Source organism: Poeciliopsis prolifica, unplaced genomic scaffold (assembly GCF_027474105.1).
Source record: "Poeciliopsis prolifica strain line A6 unplaced genomic scaffold, Auburn_PproV2 SCAFFOLD026, whole genome shotgun sequence".
Lineage (NCBI taxonomy): Eukaryota > Metazoa > Chordata > Actinopteri > Cyprinodontiformes > Poeciliidae > Poeciliopsis > Poeciliopsis prolifica.
The window spans coordinates 3451179-3476278 of NW_026562401.1; the positions used below are offsets into that span (position 1 = coordinate 3451179).

The 25100-nt window shown below is 41.2% G+C and overlaps 1 protein-coding gene across 1 annotated transcript; it reads left to right on the plus strand.

Moving 5' to 3' along the window:
- Positions 1-371: 371 nt before the first annotated feature.
- On the plus strand, positions 372-24811 carry chrnb2 (cholinergic receptor, nicotinic, beta 2). The gene is made up of 6 exons (XM_055047682.1): positions 372-710; positions 11188-11333; positions 11732-11776; positions 13627-13736; positions 16369-17497; positions 21898-24811. Exons 1-6 carry the CDS (start codon positions 650-652, stop codon positions 22045-22047), a joined length of 1641 nt encoding a protein of 546 aa, XP_054903657.1. The 5' UTR covers positions 372-649; the 3' UTR covers positions 22048-24811.
- Positions 24812-25100: the final 289 nt, after the last annotated feature.

The following is a 25100-nucleotide window of genomic DNA, read 5'->3' on the forward strand; positions in this document are numbered from 1 at the left end:
AAAAGCTTAAATATATAATACAATATTTATGGAACAACTCTGTTTTCCATTCCAAACTGATTAGAAAAAAAATAATTTATAGATGATAAAATTTCAAAACATATTTGACACTAAAGTTGAAGCAGCCAGAAAAACAGAAAAAGATGCCATCGAGTTTGACAAGGTCACTGGAAAGTCAACATTGGACATTCTGTTCGTGCCTGCGAGTGCTTAATATTATATGGAGATGAGTGAGCAAAGACGCTGGCATGGCTGGCTGATGTGGAGCTCTGAGGTGCATCCTCCCCTCCCTGCTTGCTCCATCGTGCCCGGCGCCCCGCCCCCGCCTGTCCAGCGCGTCGCATCTCCAAGCGGCGTTCGGCGCGGTCAGCAGCAGCAGCCCGCAGCCCAGCGCACAGCTCACCTGGCTGCACCGAGAACACATTTCTAGGTTTTTTTTTTTCTTTTTTAATTTCCTCCTTGACAGGGGTGGAAGGAAAGGAGCAGATACCCCCTCTATCTCCCCTCCCGGGAGAGACGTCATCATGTCAGGTAGAGAGTGAAGAGGAGGTTTCGGAGCCGTGAGGAGGTGGGGGAACAACACTGCGGGTTGCGCTTGGAGTGGCCTCTCCATCCGGGCGAACACCTTTCCGGGCTCAAAGCGCGCACGATGATGCACCGCTGGCAGCTGCCGCCGCGGCTGCTGCTGGCTTTCTTCGCCATTGTGGGAGGTGAGTACCTTCTCCATCCATTGGCTGCGTTCATCGATACGCCCGTGTGCGACAATAATCACCTTGTCAAGCCGTAGAAAAAAAGCCCTGTACGCTTTTTGGCCAGGATGGGGAATTCTGGAAGTAGAGGTGGAGCGAGCCCAAAAATAAAAACAAACATGAGCGGTGTGATGTTGGAGAGGAGGCAGGTGGAGAAAACGACTCTTTCATTGCTGTGTCACCATCTTTCCTGTAACAGCAGCGAGCGCGATGATGTAGAGAAATAATCCTCACACTCCATATCTGAGCGCAATCCAGCACACCGCGCTATTGTGCGGTTTTATTAGATGATACGTTTTTACAGACTTATTATAATGAAAGTCGTGCTTTTTTATGTTTTTTTTCTTGTTTTTCTTGTTTTTTTGTGTGTATTTTTTTTTAAAAAGTCATTTTTCTAGTTTCTTTATATTTTGGAATAGCAGTTAAGCCTATAGTGTTAAATACAATGTCTGTGCTCTAAGTAGTAGGTAATCTATATTTTATTTCTATAATATAGCTATTTATCTATAGTTTAATTAAAAAAAAAAAAGAAACTGGATCCAGCTGAAGCAGAGCACATGAACGCTAAAGGGAGTTTGAGTGCAAAGAAATTGTGTTATCACTCACCTCTCTGTGTCTCTTTCCCTCTCACTCATTAACACCGAGGTCTTGATTTGAGTGGGTAGGTTAATGAGAGGCATGGAGCGAAAACAGCTCCCACATCCTGTCTGCCAAGGACAAATTACTTATCATTCATCCACTGGAAAATATGTCTTCCTCCTGCTTTTATGGAAGGCACCGCTGAGTGCATACTCTAATCATGTATACCTGTTCAGGTGCTTGTAAGCACGTTGTGAATCAGTCACTTTGGAGCAACTCAGACATGTTGCTGTGCTTGCTGAAACACCAGTTTGAGGAAGAATGGCGATTGGAGGGATTTTCCATATGGAGTCTGTGCCAGATTGGCTGAGTATTTCAGAATTTGCTCTGGGTTTTCACACTTAACATCCTCTCTAGTTTATGGAGGACTGTACATTAAAGAGGAAATAAGTGGCTTAAATGACACCTACGTCCAGAGAAAATCCAGATAATGGAAACACATCTTTCCAGCCAAGGCATTCTCTGAACATAGCACACGCGGTAACTTGAAGCAGATGGGCTGTCGTAGCAGAAGACCTCAGAATGGGACACAGAGATTGCAATTCACACAGACTGACTGTAGAAAATGTTGCAGTCAGTCTGATGGAAACTGAGCATCAGTTTTATCGTTGCATAATTTGGTGTAAACAGGATGAAATCATGCATCTATCCTGCCTTCCATCAATAGTTCAGACTGGTGGTGGAGTAATGGTGTGAATAATATATTTTTGCACACTTTGAGCCTCTTGATAATAATTGAACATTGTTTGGACACTTCAGCTTACCTGAGTATGGGAGCTGACCATGTTCAGCCCGTTTTGACCACAGTTTGTCTGTTTCAACAAATGCACCACATCACAAAGCTCAAATCATTTCAATTAAGTTTTGTCAGTATGACAGTGAGTTTACTGTACTCCAATGGCCTCCCCAGATCTCAGCCCAGTACAGCGTCTTTTGTAGATTCATGGATTTGGCTTCCAGGCATAAATTTTCTGCCTCTGTGTAATGCTATCGTGCCAATAGGGACCAAAATCTCTGGGGAATGCTTTAAACACCTTACTGAAAGCTGCTAAAATAATTAAGGTTCTCTGCAAGCAGAAGGGGATCCAACCTGGTAAAAGCAAGGCGTACTGTAAATGTGTAAAGTCAATACATTGGCTCACTATAAGACATCTTTCGCACAATTGTCTCTGTAGTCCATTTAAGGCAAATCAGCATTGTGTTTGTGGATGACATTTACCCTGATTTCTCTCTGCTTACATCTGCTGTCTGCTCAAATGGTTCAGCATCTGACATCAGCTGGCTGAATTACAATAGCCTCAGTAGAGACACAGCTCAGATTGTCCATCCATCCATCCATCCATCCATCCATCCATCCATCCATCCATCCATCCATCCATCCATCCATCCATCCATCCATCCATCCATCCATCCATCCATCCATCATCCATCCATCCATCCATCCATCCATCCATCCATCCATCCATCCATCCATCCATCCATCCATCCATCCATCCATCCATCCATACATCCATCCATCCATACATCCATCCATACATCCATCAACTCAAATCTATGTGCAATCTAGGATCTTCACGTCACCTAACAAGCATATTTTTAAATGTGCAAGAACAGCAGCAGGAAGTGCATAACAAAAACCAACGAATGTTCAAGCAGAACATTCAAACTTCATTCAAATTGTGAAAACTCCCCATATGAGAGCCTTCACACAGAAAAGCTACCATATGGTGCCAAGACCATATGGTAGTTTACGGTGCCATATGGTTTATGCCAGCCCAACCTGAGCCTTTTTTATATCATATTTGAAACTCATGGTGTGCTATGACAAAAACCTCACACAAAGTTGATTTTTTGTTTTATCCAAGGTTAAGAAAAAAAACACTAAAGCTGAAGTTTAATTATCTAAATTATGAATTCATAGTAACAATTGTGATTTTTGTATGATAAACTTGAATTAATATAGGTGCTTACACAAACATTTAAAACAAAAATGTACAATATAATTTAATTGCTTTAATTTAATTTAATTGCAGAAAATCTGCTACCTAACTGGTGGTGTGCAGCAGCAGGTCGGGACAAAACCGAGTCACAGTTTCTGACCAGCCCTGTTGAACACAGGGGCATTTGACCTGATGGAGAAAATGCAGCCATTGTGAAACTTCACTGGAAGGAGCCTGGGAAGCCCTGGGCTTCTAATGAGTCATCTGGCCTTAAGGGAGAAAATCTGATTAGCAAAAGCCTCAGGGACCATTAACTTTGTCCACACACTAACGCCCAGACACGTATTTGAACGATCACGTAATTAGACAGGCTCGCAGCGTGAGCTTAGAATAACGCAGTTTATTTTTTTCATACTACAGAGTGAGTATGAGAAGATGCACATTCTCTGTAGGGGGGAAATCTCACCTACAGATTTTTTTGGTTTCATCAATTAAGTAAGAAAGCTAGTCAAATCAATCTGGTCCTTATTTAAATAAGTAAATCTAAAAAGTAGTTGTACCAACCAGGAGTCATTCAATTACAGGCAGGGAAACTTTTACACCACGAAGGACGAATTGCGGCAGTCTCTTCTTTCTTTGAAAAAATGTTTCAATTCAGCCACATTGAACTGAATGTACTTCAGCTGTAGATCACAAATTGATGGCCAAACATTCTCCATCAGGATTCTCTTGCAGGAAGTTGAAATTATTGTTCATCCATGACCTAAAACAGCTAAGCAACCCCAGACCATCACGCTACCACCATGTTTACTCATAGTTTTAAAGTTATTTTTCTGTAATGTGACTTTTTTTTTTAGACATAACAGGATCCAAATATTTAAGAAGTTTCCACTTTGTGCCACAAGCTAGTTTTCTAAAGGGGATGTGAAGATGTTTCTTAATAAATTAGAGACTGACCTTTGCTTTCTTTTTAGTTAGCTCCGTTTTTTCCCCCTTAGATTTCTCCAATGGAGTTTATTTTTGCCCAGTCTCTTACTGTGGAATAGTGAACTCTGACCTTAACCAAGGCAAATTAGGCCTGCAGAGCTGTTGTTCTGACTTCTTTTGTGACTTCCTGGATGAGTCCTGGATCCGGTCTTGGAATATTTTGGTACGTCAGTCACTTCTGCAAAGATTCCCCATTTTTCAGTTTTTTTCCCCATCTGAGAATAATGGTTTTCTCTGTGGTACACTGGAATCCTAAATGCTTGGAAAGAGCTTTTTAACATTTTATAGACTGATAGAAGTCAAAACCTTTTTCAGTTGTTCTCGGATTTCTTCCAATAAGAGTGTGATTTGTTGGTTTAAAAAAAATACAAAATTCTACTTTCTGTAATTAGACGGGTTCATTTCATTTTAAACAAATTCTTCACTCCAGTACTCAAAAAAGGATGTGGACAGTGAAACCAATCCAAAAACAAAGTCATCAATCACAATTATTTCAGAATATACCCAGGAGGCCAATTATAACTTAGGGCCAGGTTGATTTGGATCATTTTTCCTTCTTAAAATGAAAAATGCAGTTTTTAAATTGAGTTTCCAAATTGTTCTAGTTTGACATTCAAATGTCATCCGATACATGGAAGTGTGACAAAAAAATGATCTTTTTCTCTGCCTTGTAGTTGTAAAACACAAACTCTGGGAATGCAACTTGGATCAGTTGTTGTCCACGGAGGCCTTAGCAAAAGCAGTGACTGTGCGTGCAAGGATGCTCAAGGACATTTCAGCACCTGTCTCAGTCACTGCAGAGACGATGCAGCCATCCGCTGGTGTGAGGAGGATGTCTCTTGTCATTTCCCCAGCAGGCCATGCATAATAAAAACAGTTGTGGTGCTGAGTTGACCTGATGCAGGAGTTACTGAGTGCGGAGCACAGTGTGAGCCTGTTTCTGTCCTTCTTATTTGCTCCTTTGTAACACGGTAGAAAGTTTAGCTGCAGATCCCTGCTTCATTGTTCAGGCTGTCTTGTCTCTGTCTCTTCTCCACCTGAACATGACACCCTTTTGTCCCTTTGTTTTTCCTAACAGCCTACCACTTTCTGCCATTAGCTTGCTTTTTTCTTCTGGCTTTATATTTCTTGAGGAAACAGCAGCTGTAGGATCAGATTAGCCAGGAGGGCTGGATTTAGACGGGAGAATGTTAACGCTTGAATTCGTGGCCCTGCAGATTATGAAAGCAAAGAAGGTTTACTAAAAAAAGATGTAGGAAAAACAGATTAGATTTTTTTGTAAGTTAGGAGCTTTACTTTTGACCTGGTCGGTGTATATTTAGGAAAATGAGGGCTTACACCGAGGCAAGATTTTTCCATCTTTTCTAGCTTCTTCTTGATGATTAATTGTAGCTACTGGCTCAGAAGATAAGATAAAAGAAACAGAATGAAGCAGTTTCCAGAGAGCATGAGTTATTAAAGAGGACTGACTGACTCCAAACTCATTTCTTGACTCATGTCCCGCACTCTGTCCCCTCTTGCTTTTCCTTTTCCCGCCTTCTTATTTGCACACACCATCAATCTCAGATTTATACGTATCTAAACGATAGCACACAATAATAGCTGCCAAGAGCGGCATAATACTGTTTAAGTGATGTATTTTATTGCAATCCTTGAAATAAGCTCTGCTGTTTGAAAGCTATAGGCCAGTCATCAAACCGCTGAGCTTCTCTCACAAATAAAACACACAGTACTAATTCACTCTGCACATGCAGCAAGATTTAGAGGCCTTTTAGAGCAGACCTTCCAGCTTCGGATGCACCCCGTGTTCCTGCCGATGCAGTTTCAGGTGAAGCGGCGCACTTTGAATTTGTTCTGATTCATCCCAGTGATTCACAGCTGTCGGGTCGTTCAAACCGTGAACTTAATTACTTTTGTGAACAAACAGATCTGATGGCAAAGAAAGCCATTTTCTTGATGGAGTGTCTGGAGGAGGCCTTTCTTTCTGTTAAAGTCTGATGAATGAAAGCGGCTCAGATGTGTGTGGTGGTATGCGTTTCTTACTAAATTGCAATATAATGAGGCTCCATGTCTCGGTGAGTTTAATCCTATTGGGCCACTGGAATTCGGTGCAGGCTATAAGAAATGATGCTGTCTCGCAGATCCGGAGGTACATGTACCCCAAGCAGAAGAGCCAATAGATGATGACACATAACAGAAAAAGTACTTGATAACTTTTTACTGGCATTGTAACCATTACTTAGCATTTGAGAAAATGTTATTGGAGTTTTCCTGACCTTGATGTAGCAAAGAGAAGCATAGGGTTGCCCCTCCCCTGCTTATAGCTGCACACTGCTGCTCAGCTGGCTGAAAGGAGGCTGTTCAATGTTTCTTTTGCTTTCAAATAAAACAGAATCACCGCTGATCTCTCTTACTAAAGTAGTTTTTTTTTTTAAACTGCAGTCGGAAAACTGCGAGGGTTATGTCTGTTTAGCAGCTGTGTGCAGCTGCTAAACAGCTGCACACAGCTGCTACTATTTGTGCAGGCTCTACCTGTGCAAATAGTCTGAAAGAGTAGAAAGAAAAGTGTAGTATTTTGTGAAGAAATGTGTTTTCTTCTAAGTTATAACTTAAATATTGGTGTCAAATTAAAAAAATACCAAGAAATGAATGTTTAATAATCATTAGTTTTGACTATTTCTGCATTTCATAAAAATAGGTGAACATAAAAAATAAAAGTTCTTATTTTAAACTCAGCTTGCAGAAGGTTGTCACACTTTAAGATTTAAAGAAATATGTTATTCCTCCCCATTGCTGAAATTTATTAGCAGTTTTTATTCCCAAATTGTTTAAGGGTTTATGCTAAAATCTTCTCCATATTCTGTTTTTTTATTTATTTATTTTTTGCAATAGCCTACTGGGTATTTTTATATACGTCTCCCCTATCTTCATGCAAAAGTTATTCACTACCAACTCGTTGTAACAAGGGCTGGCTTAAGATGGCCTCGTGAATGAAGCAATACAAGAGTTTGAACTGTTTATGCTTCTTTAAAAAGGTAACTTCAGATTAAGTGGAAGGAAGTGCATTGAACCAACAGTCATCTGCAGTAGTGTAGAAGCAGTTATAGCTATGCTCCTCCTGCCTGCAGAGCTTATGAAGACCATATAGCTTCTGCTTCCAGTTAGTCCAAAGTGGGATGACTTTGTTTCTGAGTGCTGTGATGTGGAAGCAAGATGGTGAATCAATATTAATATCTCTGTTCTCTGGCCACTACAGAGCCAAATTGGGTGTTGTCAGGCGATCAATGTATCTCTCTTTTATTCATTTAAGAATAATTCAGCTTCAAACATCTCAGCCAAAAAGCCTCTTTGGCAGGTCACAGAAAAGGAACAAGGAACCTTTTTCCTCACTCAACCTTCTTTTTTATGTATGAGTTGGATGTATAAATAGAGATTATCACTGTAAATAGTCTTTCATTCTCATTTTCAGTACATCTGTACAATCTGGTTTAGATCCAATCAAATGAATCCATCAGAACACAAAGACTGATAAAACCCAGACTTACGTAGTCATGACCCAACCGTCTCTCTGATTCACCGGATCTTTGAGGTAGGCGTCTGGGTTCGCACGCGACCTCTGGTGTGTCACTTCCGTTGCTCCGCGCTCTAATGGGGAGCCCTGCTGAAAAATTCATCGTGTCACATTAAGTTTGCAATATTTGCACTGGAAAACAACCGGAATACAACTTGAGTGACGAGCAGCATTGCAACCTCTCAGGGTCAGCGTTTGCATGCAGACAGAGAGAGAGAGCAGAAGCTTTAATAAACACGAGAAGAGCCGCATAGATAACATGATGATGTTATCTATACAAGTCTCTTTTTTTTTTTCGAAAGAAGAAAGAACATCAGTGAATATTGATATAACTGTGAATTTTGCTCTATTGCTGAAAACCCTGAGAGATAATCCATAAACCATCGGTTTGTGACCTTGATCTCAAGTTCGCTTGTATCATGCAACAGGACATTGATTTATATCACACCAGCAAGTCCACATCCAAATGACTCAAATAATTCTAATAATAATAAAAAACTTTGGAGTGGCCTGTTCAAAATCTGGCTGTAAGTCCATTTTGGATGCTCTGATACGACCTTAGACAGACTCCTCTTGTTCAAAAACTTTAATGTAGCTGGATTACAACATTTCTGCAAAGAAGAGGAGGCAAAAAAAAAAATAAAAATCACAAATGCTTCATGGCTGTTTTTGCTTAAAACATTTATTATATGTGGTCAGGTTGACGTGAATAGCTTTGTTTCCCTCCTATTATTTAAAAATAAGATTATAGGTTCAAATGATCACATCTGATCATAATTCGTTTGATGATCGGCACCATTAAAATATTTTTCAAAAGTTAATCAAATATTTATAATACTGTCCAAGCCATTTGGAGGAACAGTGAGAAAGCAGTTTTATTTTGCATGGTGAACCTGTTTATTTTAAAACAAAATGAATTTATTGAGCGCTTATCCTGTACTTTAAAGCAGGTTTTTCATCACGGGGTACATCTGCTTTTTTCAAAAAGAAAATCCTCCTGCTGACTCTGGTGTTTCACCTCAACACTTTGAAACTGAACTGAGATTTAAACTTTGATTATCATATTCTCCATTGCTAAAATCTATTTCAAACAAATTAAAGTTAGCATACTTTAATTTGCTAATTAAATTGGCCCAACTCATCAGTGTCGTGAGTATATTTTTTTGTTCTTACTCCATTAAAACCTTTTTGCTGGCATTTAGCAAACTATTAGAATCACGAACACCCTTCCATAATGCTCAACACAACATGTTTTTCCCTGAATCATATTAAATATGAATATAAATCTTACTGCTCCACATTGAGGACAACACTACCTTTAGCAAATGTGAGCTTACTCAGATGTGAATTGCTCTGCTTCCATCTTTGTTTAAGTGAACTGCATTTGCTTCCTGTCTCTCATTCTTTTAAGTTATTGCCTGGCGCTTCTGGGAGTAATATACATAACTCATATAGTTCAGACACAGACAGTCATGCTTATTTCCCCCCTGATCATATGCAGACAAACAGGCTCATATAAAAGAGCCCAGCCGACATTCATGCACAATAAGCAACGCGAGTGCTACACGCAGCTACTGACAGGAGGCGTATTGATGACAGTGGATCCTTGAAGGAAGAGCTAATAAACGGACAGCGGCTGTCACTGACAGCGAGATGGAGATAGCGTGAAGGGAAGGCAGGGAGGGAAACTATCAGCCCAGTGAGAGATCAAGAAGTGGGCTGACTCCAGTGATGGAAAGATTAGGAGTAAAAAAAAAAAAAAAACACAGTAGAGAGAGAAAGGAGAGAGGGAGGAGTTGCATGTTGGCAGGGAATGAAGAGAGTCGTCATTGATCTTCAGACAGCGGCCATCATTCCTGCTCAGTGAACACAGGAGAACAGCAGAGGAGGGCAGGGAGACAGAGGAGGAGGACAGGGTGACGATCTGGACGTTTTAGTTTGGGTTTCTGTCTTTCAGTTGATTTAAATTTATCTCAAGATGTAAAGTTTATTTATTCGATGCTTTGTTTTTGTTGTTTTTAATCTGGCCAACAGTCCTAATCTAACATCTGTACATACACTCGTCATCCGAATGATAAGTGTTTTACAAATAATGCCTGATTTAATTTAAATTTGACTTGTGCAGTGAACATAAAAGCAGTCAGTGTCTTACCTAAAGTCCACCGCAGACAGATTGATCATTGCCTCATTATTTTTGCATGAAAAGGCTATTTATGTACATTTGCATGCCATTTTTGATTAATAACTGATAGCCCCTTGTAACAGCAGCTGATTCTAAGTAAAACAAAGAGGATAAAGCAAGTTATACAACAATGAATATGAAACATTGTGTATTTTAATAACTGTTTATGCGAAGGCCCTTCTAGGGATCGTCATTCCAAATTTGCCAAGTCTGCTACATATGAAATGTACATACTTATTCCTACCAAATGAATGAAATGAGAAATGATAAAGCTAATAAAAATAAACATCAAAACAGAAGCATCCAACCCCAGAAGCCTTTGCAGATAGCATTTTGCCATCAGCACGTTGCACTCTTGTAGTCTGGAAAAGAGCATGTGTGAATATGCTGAGTTCACAGCAAGCAGCCTGTGTTTATCTGCGATGGGAACGTGTGAAGTAATGAGCAGCGAGCAGATGCCAAACAGGCAGGGAGTGAAAAAAAGGACGGAATCACAGAGGAAGAAGGAAAGACACAGCAGTTGTTTCTCCTATTCATTGTGTCCTGACTCAAAACAAAACAAAACAACCCTCATCATTTGTGAGTGTTTGTCAGACAGCTCTGTTTAAATTTGATCGCTCCCAACTGCAGATGGAGGGATGGCAGACAGAAGGGAGGGATGGAGTGAAAAGAAACAATCCCAAAGCCAAACCAGAGTTGGCAGCTGGGGAGACGTTCACCACCGTACAGGAATAGATCGAGACAGAGTCGAGGCAACTGGGAGAGCGATAGAGACAGGATGGACAGCGATAGAGACAGTCAGACTGGTTGACTCATTCTTATGATGTCAGATCTTGTAAGAAGTCTCCGCCGAGCCGTGCCGACACGCTCGAGCTGGCAGCGATCCGTAACGCCATGCTAAAATCTTTGCTCTCTCAGTGAACATGTGCAGCCATGAAGCTCCGAATGCTGGCAGCGAGAGCATGGGCTAAACAGAGAAACTCGGCAGCACAGCTGATTTTCTGCTCCGCGTGGTTGTAACGTATTCCAGCATGAGAAATATCTTGGAAAAGGAAAACGCTGGGAGACACACAGATGGGTGCAACTTTCTTTGATGACGATGGCGTGCTCTCGTTGCAGTTGGCCTCGGGGCAGACACAGAGGAGCGGCTGGTGGAGCATCTCCTGAACCCGGCACATTACAACAAGCTGATCCGACCCGCCACTAATGGGTCTGAGCTGGTTACCGTGCAGCTGATGGTGTCGTTGGCCCAACTCATCAGTGTCGTGAGTATCAACGTGACTTTGTAACACTACATTTTGTAGAGTTACATCCACAAGTTGTGTGATTAGTAAAAGGACTAAAACCAAGCAGTGCTGATGATACTTTTTTTTTTATCTCTGAACTTTTGGTGCTTCTTGCACTCAGACTTAAGACTCTGTACGAATTTTCTCAAGTTGCATAATGTGTCTCTCGGGTCTTCTATTGGTCCTTTGCTTCTTTGTAGATGGAGGTCTGCTATGCTATAATGAATCTAACATAATCAGCCAACCTCTTCATGTATTATTTCCCCTAAATTGAAAGCATAAACTTCAGAAAGTTGGGGAAACTGTTAAACAAAAAAACCTTACAGAAGGATGACAATGGTTTCATTGTTTAAATGTGTTTTTGTGTTGTCTTTCAGCATGAAAGAGAGCAGGTGATGACCACCAATGTCTGGCTGACACAGGTGAGACTTCACACGCCTCATCACATCCAGCCACCTCACCAAACACACACCGAGGCAAAAAACACAAAAAAAGTGTTTTGGGTCCTGTCCACATGAAAACATTCCACACATTATACAGAAAATGGCAGAAAAATGCAAATTTATGCTTCATTTTACTCCTCCTGACCAGTTTGTGGGGCTCAGCAGGGAGTATGGGACACGGAAATAAAACCTCAAAAAGGGCAAATATGTTATTTGAGATTTTAAACTGTGAAGAACTTGGATGCTACTGAATATGGTACAAAGTAAAAATGATTAAACCTTTCTCTATAGCATTGGGATCTACATGATATAATGAGACTCAGTCATCAGGTTGTTCTCAATACAGTGTTAGTTCCTTCAATAAATTAAGTCATAATTTGAGAGACAAAAATACTTCTTAACTGTGTGTTTACAAATGAAGTGATAGAGGCTGTAGAATGCTACGTCATGTCTTCGTCTGTGCAGTCCATCCTGATCCACTTTGTGTGTCGCAAAGTGGATCTGCTCTCCACCCAGCAGTCCACAGTGGAAAGTTTTGAGTGCCATCTGTGTTCGCTCTGCTGAGGATCAAGTAAATTTATCAGAGCTCTGTGAAAGTTTGTCTGCAGTTACTTTCAGACATACTGGGGGGTTTGTTTATGTACACTGATCTGACGTAGCAATATTTCAGTGTACGTAAATATGTATTGCTACATACATAAATATGCAGTAATACATTTTGCTACATATATAGCAATATGTATTCTCTTCTGATTGTAGCAATATATTTTTTAAGTACTGCTGGATGTATAGGATGTATAAACTATGACTGTAGTACAGAGCAGATCAAACAATATCAAAGTTTTTTTTTATTTAATTTGAAATTTGCTTGTAAATCCAATGTGTGTTTATATTATACAATTGCTAAAATCTGCATCAATATCAAAATAACATTAACAAACATTATTTTTGCAGCAAAGAGTTTTTAGCTTTTTTGTTTTAATAAATGCAACTAGATTGGGGATGCGCATGTCCAGTCATGGTGAGCTTCTACCCTGCAACTTTTACATGCATTACTCCTTGAACACATCTGAATCAAATCACAGCAGCAGCTCTGCAGAGGCCTAGCAACAAGCCAGTCATTTGATTCAGGTGTGTTGGAGAAGGGATTCATCTAAAAGCTGCAGGGCAGTTGTTTTCCTGGACTTAGTGGAGGATGCTGAGGATGTAAGGAGATGTTTCGTTGTGACAGAAATCAAGAAAATATATTCTGTTGTGTTGAAACTACTTTCATATCAAGGACAAAAACCATCCTGTGGTTTCTACATTTCTCTCTGCCTCATAGTGAGGGACACACTCACACGCACGCAAACGCTTGCAACCTGAGCAGGCGCAGATTTATGACAGGTAGCCAAGCGTAGAATGACTATGAGGGCTTGATACATTCCTCACCATCAGAAAGTCGGAAAGCTGAGGATAGCCATACTGAGCCTAAACAAACTAATGATTATAGTGTTTCACGGCTGCTGCAGACAATATAGCATGGACCAAAGATCGGTGTTGTAGCGACTGCCTAAGTTTCAGTGTGGGGACATCAATAACTGCACAACAGAGAACAGTCTCTTACATAGTCTAGCAAAGAGGACAGGTTTGCTGATCTTCACTCAAACATCAATTTAAATATATTTTAACATGAAAATCGGTAAAGCGTGAACAAACCAGGGCATGTGCACATTTTTTTCCATTCACTTCTAAGAAATGAAAAGCAAATTCTCCGTTCCCTGCTGTCTTCTTGCTGCTGTGTGATTAGCAAGTGAGTGACTAAGCATGTTGTTTCTGTTGGCCCTCAGGAGTGGCAGGACTATCGGCTGACTTGGGTCCCCGAGGAGTTCGATGGAATGTTGAAGGTCAGGCTGCCCTCAAAACACATCTGGCTTCCTGACGTGGTCCTCTACAACAAGTGAGTCACTCTCTAACGCCCTTGGCCTCACTTAGAAAAGATAAACTGACACATGAATGCCCTGCAAGAGACCCAGTGAAGACATGTGGATTCCCTTTTCCTGACCATGTTCCAAGCCGGTTCTCTGGTCAGGGCCGTCCAGCCGCTATCATGAGATTCTTAAAGTGAAAGCGGGAATTAAATAGTCATTTTAAGCGGGTGATACGATGAAGTTCGCAACACATGACTGAATATGTCAACGAGAATCTCCTCTTGTTGCTCAAGCTACCATGCTGCTCCACCACCACAGAAACGTCTGAAAGATTTAATCATCTTCGCTGCACACTGGCGTCCTGTGGAGGAACAAACATGCAGCAGATGTCACATACAATCATGTAAAAGTATTCACACTCCTCAAAACGTTGCACATATTGTGCACAAGTTTCAGAAAAGAAGGCTTAACATTTGAGCCCCTTTTTAGTGCCACTCCTAAATAAAGTCCAATGTATCCTATTGCCTTCAGAGTCCATCTCTGTGTAATTCAGTCTCAGCCCACATACAGCTGCTCTGTGAAGTTTGATAGAGAGCATAGTCCAGGGGTGGGCACTCCAAGTCCTCGAGGGCCGGTCTCCTGCAACTTTTGGATGTATCTCTACTTCAACACACCTGAGTCAAATAATGAGGTCATTAGCAGGACTCTGGAGAACTTGATTGCATTTAGGAGGTGATTCAGCTATTGGATTCAGGTGTGTTGGATCAGGGAGACAACCAAGAGTTGCAGGACACCGGCCCTCGAGGACCAGGAGTGCCCACCCCTGGCATAGTCGGACAAACAAGTGAGGATGACCCTGGAGAGGTCAACGATAAGGTTGTGGCCAGAAGAACATAAAGCAGACAAGCAGTCAATAGACTTTTGGTTACTCTGGAGGAGCTGCAGAGAAATCGTCAATGGGGCAACTATTGGTTGTGTATGTCACAAATCTGGCTTTGAAGGAAGAGTAACAAGAAGAAAGACATTGATGTGAGAGAGCGTTCTGGAAGTCTTGTTTCAAATTGATCACAAACCATGAAGGGACAAAGTCAATATGTGGAAGAAGGTCTTACAGTTAAACGTACGTGAAAAGCATAACGTGTGACGAGAAAGCGACACTGCAACTAACACACCGTGAAACACAGAGGTGGTAGAATAATGCTGTGGAGATGATTTGTTTTGGTTTTTTAGCAGTGTCAGGGAAACTAGCTAGAAAAGCTAAACACAGAGTAAATGTGAAAGAAAAGCTAATCGAGTCTCCACAGACCTGAGACTGGGCTGAAAATAAAGTCCAAAGAAGAGAGAAGAGAGAGAGAAAAAAATGAAAGCAGGTAGAGAAATACCTCCTAATGTTTATAGCTGAAACTGCAGCAAAAGATAGGTTTCACAAAGGAGTTGCACAAGGGCTCTATATGTCTGAAGATGTTTTGTTATATTTTTGTCTATGGCTCTGTATCGTCTAATATTTACCTTAAGCTGCAGCTGTGCTGTAAAGGCTTTCATAAAGCCCGAACATATTAAAGTGTACAAAGACAGTTGAAGAGTACATACCTTCTCAGATCTTATGAGTGAGCGCTGTATTTTTGTGTTTTTATAATATATTGATTAAACGCGCTTAATTGTGGCTATATCTCATTAATTAGAGTGATCTAATTAATGTGGGAAGAGGGAGGAAAATACCGCTTTTGTCATTTTTTTTGACAAAGATTGCTAATCATGCATATTGATAATAATGCATATTGATAATCATGTATATTGATGTGCAGTGCATCAGAGCTGCAGTGCATGTGGATGAAGCAGACCTCATCAGAGTTCATTCGTCTTCGAAGCCATGCGCCTGAAGAGGGTTTGCTTGCATTCAGGATGCCGCAGATGGCTTGTCTCAGTGTAGTGGAAACTCTGTGTCAGCCTATGGTTTGCAAATCAGCTCATCAGAGAACAGTGATCTGTGTGACCTTCTCTTCTTTCGTTACTGAAGTGATGATTAAAAGATCACTGACCCACCTCACTCTGGATAAAGTGATCCTGATAATCCTGTGCACCCCAGGCCAGCATGCTAATCCCCAATTCTCAGCTGCTGTCGTTTTCTTGAGCAAAGGGATTATTTCACTGTGTAACAGCATCAGAGATATTGTTTGCAAATTCTGAATTATTTCTGAGTTAATGCTCTTGACAGAACAGGAAAATAACTACTGGTTACTTTTCTTGCATCACATTTATTCCCAAATCTGAGTTTACATGTTTTTAGGTCACTCCAAACTAAAGAGTTTGTCTTGTGCTGATCTTTTTAAATCCATCCCATCAATGAACTTTGTTTCCTGTTTGAACCATCTATTCACTTAATACCTTTATCTTTTTCTTTGAGTTGCTCTTCATAAAGACAAAGGTCCATCAGTTCACTTCAAAATGATGAAAATGTTACTCTTTTGAAGTGGAGGAGTTATGAGTAGACAACAGCTGGTATAATCTTGTCTATAACTTTCATCAACTTAAGATTTTTATGCATAGACTCATATATGGCGTGAGAATAGTGTTGGCAGTTGAATCTGAGACAAAGATAACCAGTGTAAATATAAAAGCTACTCAAACCCATTTGTAACTGAACTGTCTTCTCTCCCATAGTGCGGACGGGGTCTATGAGGTATCCTTCTACTCTAACGCGGTGGTGTCCTACGACGGCAGCATCTTCTGGTTGCCTCCAGCCATCTATAAATCAGCCTGTAAGATTGAGGTGAAGCACTTCCCTTTCGACCAGCAGAACTGCACGCTGAGGTTTCGTTCCTGGACCTACGACCGCACAGAAATAGATCTTGTGCTTCGTGCCGACGTGGCTAGCATGGATGACTTCACGCCCAGCGGAGAATGGGACATCATTGCCCTGCCAGGTCGACGAAACGAGAACCCGGCTGACCCCACCTACGTGGACATCACATACGACTTCATCATTCGCAGGAAGCCGCTGTTTTACACCATCAACCTCATCATACCTTGTGTGCTCATCACCTCACTGGCCATCCTGGTCTTCTACCTGCCGTCCGACTGCGGAGAGAAGATGACGCTGTGCATCTCCGTGCTGCTCGCGCTCACCGTCTTCCTGCTGCTGATCTCCAAGATCGTCCCGCCAACTTCACTGGATGTTCCTCTGGTGGGGAAGTACTTGATGTTCACCATGGTTCTGGTCACTTTTTCCATAGTTACCAGTGTGTGTGTGCTCAACGTCCACCACCGCTCACCCACCACGCACACCATGCCTCCCTGGGTTAAACTGGTGTTCCTCAACAAGCTTCCCGCCTTGCTCTTCATGCGACAGCCAAGGAACAGCAGCGAGCGCCAGCGGCTACGCCAGCGAAGGCGAGCACAGGAGCAGAAGGAGGGCGGGCGCAGCGGGGAGCCAGCGGCCCTGATGGTCGGCCTCGGGCTTGGTGGCGGTGGTGGGAACGGAGGGGGGACCTCATCGTCTGTTTTTGGGAAGGACGACGGGGACCCTTGCACGTGCTACGTGAACCGGGCGTCCGTCAAACAGTTTGGAGGGGACCTGGTGGGTGCCGGAGGGGGATCAATGGATGGTCTGAACAGAGTGAGGGAGGGCCGGGAGGGCAGTTCTGGAAACCTGCCCCGGGGGAAGCAGGCAGCTGGAGGTCCGGCTTTGACTCAGGCCTTGCTGGCTCAAGCCTGTCCAGGATTTGATGAGGCAGTGGAAGGAGTTCGCTTCATCGCCAACCACATGAAGAGCGAAGACGACGATCAGAGTGTAAGTATTTTCATAACTCTTTTCCACATCCTTTTGAATATGAATGGACATGGGATTTTTCAGTTTCAAGTATTGGCTTTGTTTTTTTAAATTTATTTATGAAGAACATCACTGTTTTAACTCCTTATAAAAAAAGTTGCAGTATTGCACTTCAAATTCTTGTTGGTCAGAGGACTATACAGTAAAATTGCTCTGCCCAATCCTGATCTGTAGTGATCAGTCAGCTGTGTAAAATGGTCAAAAGCAAGCAATGATCAAAAGCAATGGATATACCATTCACAACCTAAATTCCAGAAAAACCTCACCTGTCAAAACGCTGCAGTTTCCAAACATTGAAAGACTGTGTCAGTAAGAAACTTTCAAACAATAGCCTGTGTGTCATTAAGCACACACAGTCAGCCTGCTGCTGACTGTGGGAAACAACTTGGCTAATTGGTGAACTGACATCATCTTAGGTTTCTACCTCACTTTTCTGTGTGGGGCAAAATTATACTCCCTGAGCTTTTTCAAATTTTTTTGTGCTACAACCACAAAACATCAATTTCTGCTGTTATGATTTTGTAATATAGAACAAAAACAGTGACTAGTTGTTGAGTGGTAAGATGTTTACAACCACAATGTGGTTGTTTTTTTTTGTTTTTTTACAAATAAAAATCAGAAACGTTTGACACCTGGTTATGGTCGCCTCCTCAGAGTTAATATTTTGTGCAACCATCTTTCACTGCAGAGTCTCTCAATGTGTCCACCAGCATCTGGAGACTGAAATCTAAGTCAGATTGTCAAGGTTGTAGGTAGGAGAATGGGATTTTCATGAAATTAATAATTTAAGGAAGGAAAGGAAAATACTGACAAAAGGTGAAACTGCAATGGTATGGGATGACATGGAGATAATGGAAGTGCAGTGGAAGGAGCCTGTGGAGAACAAAGGAAACCAGGAAGTGAAGTGAGTGGCAAGGAAGCAGAGCGACGAATCAGAGGTTAACGAAGGCAGCTGGGAAACTAAGAGATGTGAAGCTGCTGGGCAGAGGAGCAAGATACCAGGGAGACAGAAAGACGAAATATGAACAAAGCAGAGAGAAAGACAAGGGGAGAAGAAACCTGAAACCAATATAGACAGTAAACAAAGAAGAAGACTAATCTAAAGTCTCCGAAGCACAAATGCTGAAAAACAGTGAAGCAGCATAAGGGATAAACTAAAACATATCAGCAGATAAACAATAAATAAAACAGGAACAAAAATGAAACTAGTCCAGGTAAATTTGGATCATGACACAGATGGGATGAAATGTCTGTGAACATCAACTTTCAAGATTCGCCACAGATTTCATGTGGGTTTGTTTAGGTCTGGACTTTGACTTGGCCATTTCAATTCTTTGTGGTCTGTGCAAAAGATGCTCTTCCAGGACTGCCCACTATCTTCTCATTACTTCTCACCATCTTCCCTGTTCCTTCTAAAAACATCACTATATTGCCATTAATTTGATCAGTTTAACTGATAATTCAATTAGTGACTAGATGCATCATTTTTAATATCAAATTGAATTGTTAATATTGTGATTTGAAGAAGAGACCTACTGTCTTTCCTTTGATCATGTTTGCAGTTTAACCTTCAGACAGATTGAGAAAGACTGGAGACAAACATATTTTGCTAAAATAGACTGACGTTAATTTTAATCCATACATCATGTGTGAGCTTTACAAAGACATTTACCCCCATATTATTCACTACAATATGTTACAATTTTGCTTGTGGTATAAAAATGGCATCAAGACAATGTATTTACATGTATTGTTCTTGTAAATGTATATGAGTCTATTTAGAATAAAACAAAACTGCTGTATTGGTATTCAGGACCTCCCACAGCGTCGGCATCCTAAAGCGGCTCATGCCTTATCAATACAGCTTTAGCATGCTTATCACTGTCGTTCCAGCATAAACAGGACGTTCCTAATCTGCTCAATAATTCATAAATATTTCATAAAACTCGTAGAAGAGACTACTGAAGTTAAATATTTCATTGTATCTTTTGCTGTCATTAATAAAATATTTATTCTTTATGTTCAGCTTTAAGAAACTGTAGCTTTGCTGTCTCTCTTGCATCCTGAGTAAGCAGATTTTTCTTGGTGCGATGTAAATTTCCTCCGGCTAATTGCTCTGCCAACACACGGCCTGTGATGACAGTTTTTGCCGATGCTGTCAGCTCGCCTGAGTGTCACTTTGATTTAACTCCTCGTGGCTGTGTGTGGATCAGCTTAGCAGTGAGTCATTGTCTTTTATCCAAGTACATTACCAGCCATTATGGTTTCCTGAGCTGCTCAGATGAGTGCCATATCATGTTGTGTGGCTGCTCAGCTCCGTCATTTAACTCTGCCTTCTGAAAATGCACGGGTTGCTGGAACAGAGCAGCAGCAGAGCAGACAGATCTGATGATGCAGCCGTAGCCCGACGACTATCCAGCGCGGTATGTAATAATAGCAGCAGCATGACGTGTGCATAAAGAAGTGGGAAAAGGCCGAGTCGCTGAGATGGAGGAGTGAGGGTGTAGTGGTTATTTATTTTTTTCCCACTGCTTTTTACCTGGAAACATAGAAAAGAATACAGGAGTTTACAATTTGTTCTGATTCGGCCCATCACAAGCGTTCTTTCTTTTCTGTAGCCTTGAAAACTGAGTTCAAATCTTTCCTCTCGTTGCCCAGTGTGTAATTTTTCAGTTTCCCCTCCCCCCTTTGCTTTTCCTCCCTCCTTTGCTCCCCTCCTCAAGTTATCATCACAGGGTTCAAATGTCGGCACCCTCTCTGTGTCCTCCATCCCCTGGGTCTCTTACCTTCCTCTCCTCCTCGACTCGAGTCAAACCTCATCAGAGCTGTGTGCCAGAAAGAGTCTCAACTCACATTAACCACTCACCTTCATTAACCCTGCGCCTGACTGCAGAAAGGGGTGCCGACAGACAGAGACGGCAGAACGCTGGATTCTGCTTACGGGGTTTTTTACTTAGTGTTAATAGATAAACTTTTGCAAATTAAACACAGCAACAAAGCAACATCCCACGTCAGAACAGGAGCAGTAAAATGCATTCCCTAATAGATGAAGTGGCTCCAGAAAGCCTCCTTGCTAAACCTTTTCTGATTTTTAATATCCACAAATGTACATTTATCTAAACTGAAACTCACAAAAAATGTGTTAAGAAAAATCTAACATCTCAAATCACCTTGAACACACCATTCCAATGGTGAATCATGATGCAGGTAGTTTCATGCTATTGTGATGCATTTCTCTGGGAAGGATGTCAGAGGCTGCAGAAGACTGGGAGGCATTAACCCCAAACACACAACTGTAGCGACAACGGAGAGGTTCAGATCATAGCATGTTTAGTGTCTGAATGTGGTTTTTGTCCAAACCTAAATCCAATTGGGAATCTGTGGTCAGACTTGAAAACTGCTGTTCAGAGGCTCTCACCAACCCATCTGTCTGAGGTTGAGCTGTTTTACAAAGAAGAAAGTGCAAAGATGAGCAAACCTGGTAGAGACAAAAAAAAAAAAAAAAACAGTGTCTTCTGTAATTGTAGCAAGAGGTTTTCAGCATGACCTGGTCTTTTCCTTTGTGCGTCGTTGTGGATTGGTCTGTCATATAAACTAATACATTCAAATGTGTGTTATAATATGACAAAATGTCATAAAAAAGGTTATGAATACTTTTGCAATTAAAATTTCAGATTTGCATTTTAGAAAGGTCAAACATTTCCTCAGGCTGTTGACCTGGATGTCACATTTATGACCCTGTTCTCAAAGCCAGCAGATAAACCCAAAGGGGATTTCAGTGTGAAGAAATGTAATAGAAGCGAAGGAAAAAAGTCAAAAAGAAAAGAGTGAAGTCGCTTTGTGTACAGTATAAAGGTCATGGAGTAAAATATGGAGCACTTATGTAATGTCTCAGATTGCAATGTGGCAGGTGAGTATTTAAAAGTTGAAGATGTGAAAGATATTTCAGGAAAAGAATCCCAGACCTCTAGACAAGTTGTCATTTTGGAAGGTTCCTACACTGTGGAAGTCAAAAAAGGGAAATATTTATATTTAGGGATTTCGCTGTAAATGTTCTGTCCTTTTTCCTCTTTATTTATTTATTTGTTTGTTTGTTTATTTTGTCTTCCTTACTTACTTATTCCTTTCTTTCTTGACTTCTTTGCTTTTCTATTTCTTTCTTTAGATGTTCTTGGATTGAACACTGATATTACATTTTTTACTGTAGACAAAGTTACTGAAAACTGGAAAGTGTAGCACATCTTGCTCTACATATGCTACACATTTACCTTGTCATTCTACAATGCTGACATTTATCTTTCTGTTTGCCCCTCTCCTCACACCCTTTTTATGGCCCATCCCACTTCCCATCTGACCCGCAGGTGAGCGAGGACTGGAAGTATGTTGCTATGGTGATCGACCGCCTCTTTCTCTGGATCTTTGTGTTTGTTTGCGTGTTCGGCACGTTGGGCATGTTCATGCAGCCCCTTTTCCAGAATTACACAGCGAAAACCATCAACATGCCCGGCTGATTGCTTCCGCCAACAGACAAGCGCCAATGACCAATCAGAACCGCAGGACAAATGACAGAGGTGGTGTGTGACGGCGAGTGTGTGTGTGTGTGTGTGTGTGTGTGTGTGTGTGTGTGTGTGTGTGTGTGTGTGTGTGTGTGTGTGTGTGTGTACTTTGGGGCAATTAGGGTTCTTAGTTTATCGTGTCTATGGAACTGGAATCAAAAATGCTATTAAAGAGCTGTCCATTGACTTTATAATAACATTTTTGTAACAAACAACCATTTTTCTTGTATGAGGTTAAATACAAGGAAAAAGACAGTGACACGCTTTTTCCTGGATTTTTTTTTTGTTGCTCTTGGAGAATTAAAACAGACTGACCTCCCGTCTCTAGTGTAAAGATCCACCCTCGTTCCTGTCCTCAGCCTTTCAGGGAGTGAGGACGCAGATTTTCTCCTTGTTGCACCCAGCCAGACAACACCGACTGCTTCACAGCAACGCCGCCACAGATGAGACTCCACGGTTGTGTTGGCTGATACTGAGCATCAGACAGTGAAGGAAGGTTCATGTTGAGCATCTTGCTTTTTGTTTTTCTGTTGTTTTTTTTTCCAAGAAATTCATAATGTCAGTGAACCGATTCAGTATTTTTCATCATAGCGTAGCAGCTTGCCACAAGCATATTGCATCGAGTAAATACTTAATATTTCTATATATCAATTCATGCAAAGATTTGTTGATGATAGAGAGATTTCAGTGTATTGTATGATTGTATAGCTATAAAAGGAATGTGATTTAAACTACTGCACAACCTGCGTCCCGCACGCGAACACTAGACGTGTAAGATCTGCAGATTAAAGGGAAACATAAAGGAGACGCATATACCGAAAAGAAAACAAGGGGGCAATATTAATGAAAAGTCACGCATGGACATTTTTCCGGGTGTTCTTTTTTTTTTCTTTGCTTAAAGTGCTGCAGACGAGTCCTGAGAAGTGGATTAAACTGAGCCAAAATGTTGCAACCGAACAGTAAAAGTGCTGAACTCTGGAATGAGATTTCTATTTTTAACCAGATGAAGTAATAAGGAGGCACTCGTTGGTTGTGCAAACAGTTATGCATACATTGAATTATCGATAAACTGATGGAGGTATTTTCAAAGGCTTTGGGATAATTATGTGTGTTAACATGGTCTCATGTCTGTTTGCTTCATGTTGTTGCCCTAATCAGACTGAGGTAGAGTGTCTTAGCTCCTCTGTCCTCATTAGAAATGCACCAAGAAAAGAAGTCGGCTGGTGACCTGAATCAGTCAAACCAGCCTGAAACCAGACAGATACTTCAAAATCCAGATATTTTTCCGGTTCAGGACACACGCCATACCTGGAGGTACTCAAAGCTACCTAAATATTGCATCTTTAAGGCACTTAGAATCATAGTCAGAGGAAGCACAGATACGTGAGAAGGTATTTTGAATAAACATGGTTCTCCCTTACATTTGAAGAAGGTTAATTCAGGCAGACAGAGAGCAACAGTTTCAGCAGAGAGCAGGAATGCTGAACGTATTTGGAAATCTAAGATTAAGGATATCGATTCTCTAAGGAATAAACGCTAATTCTGCAGGTTTTGTAATGCAAGCGCGCTAATCGCTACCACAGCATACTCAAGATAGTTTAAACTCTGAATTCTTTAATAGTTTGTTTTTTAAAATTATTGGAAAACCTTGTTGGTGACACAATTAGTCATTTTGATCAGATCTGATCCAGCTGGATTTGCGTTTGATATGCCAGTCCATTTGTTACCAGACAAAGTCATAGTAATTTTAGGTTGTCTTTCATCTTACATTATTTCCTAAATACAAATCACTTCACCATAGCGCTATCTCATGAGGAAGATTAAATTGCAAGAGTTCCAGTGCCATTCGTTCATCCTTTAATAGTGTTGTTCCTCAGGAGAAATCAGAGCCAACTTCAGGATTTCCAAAAGTAGAAAATCAGAATCGCAGGTGCATCTCAAATCCTCTTGCTCAACGCTTGAACTTTAATGTGTAAATGTGAACACCCTTCTGTATTATCACCCCTGAGAGCTGCAGCATAAAGAATGTGTGTCTTCCAACCTTTTCTTCAATTAGTCTCTGCCAAACTCCAGTCCATTTGGTATTTCAAACTCACAAATTTCCCCTATTAGTATTTCCAGAATCTTATCAGGGTCTTAGACTCTCAAGGTAAACGCAAAAGGACCTTTGCAATCACATGTGCAATTAAAATGTTAATGAATAAAGAAGGAGCTCAAGAGGATCAACTGTCCTTGTAAGTGGAAAATGCCTAAACAATTGAGTGGAAACCGAAACAGAGAACGGACTCCAAATGTTTCACTTTGAAGGAAAAGGACTAAAAACACACAAAAAAAGCTCTTTCATCCCTGTAATTGTCATCGTCTGTGAGTTTCTCGGGATTTATACAGTCATGTGGCCAGGTGTGCAGCTACACTCGCGAGGAAACGTCTCCCTCTCTGCCTCTCGACGATGGGATCACCCGTGGGGATCCCTGGCAGATCTCATACAAGTGTGAAAAGCCTTTCAGAGACCCGTGAATACTGTTGGCTGCATGGCTCTGCACAGAGAAAGTGCCGCTGCCCACTCTCTGTTTGCTCCCCTCGACCTTTTCGCTCTCCTTCCTTTTTCCACTCACTTCCTCTCTGATGATTATGCTCCACCATCCTTCACCTTCCCCCCATTCCTGACTGAAATCTGCTCACCTTAACCGTTCTAATAAAGGTTGTAGGTTCAGATTAATCGTCTGTGGCTCTTGTCGTCGTCCTTTACTCCTGAACATGTACACAAAGCTTTTGTGTGTTGCTAATCAGTTCATTTCATTTTCATTGCTCTTGCACCAGTGGTTTAGAAAAGAAACATATCCTGGCTTTCAAGTTTGGAAACTTGCAGCAACCTTTTTGCAAACAAACATGCTTTATTTCAGGAAGCTTTAGTCAGACGGGGGAAGTGGTCGGCTGAATCTGGCACATTGACAGGATGTATCAGTAATCATTATTGCACACTCTCCCTTTAAACAAATAAATACACA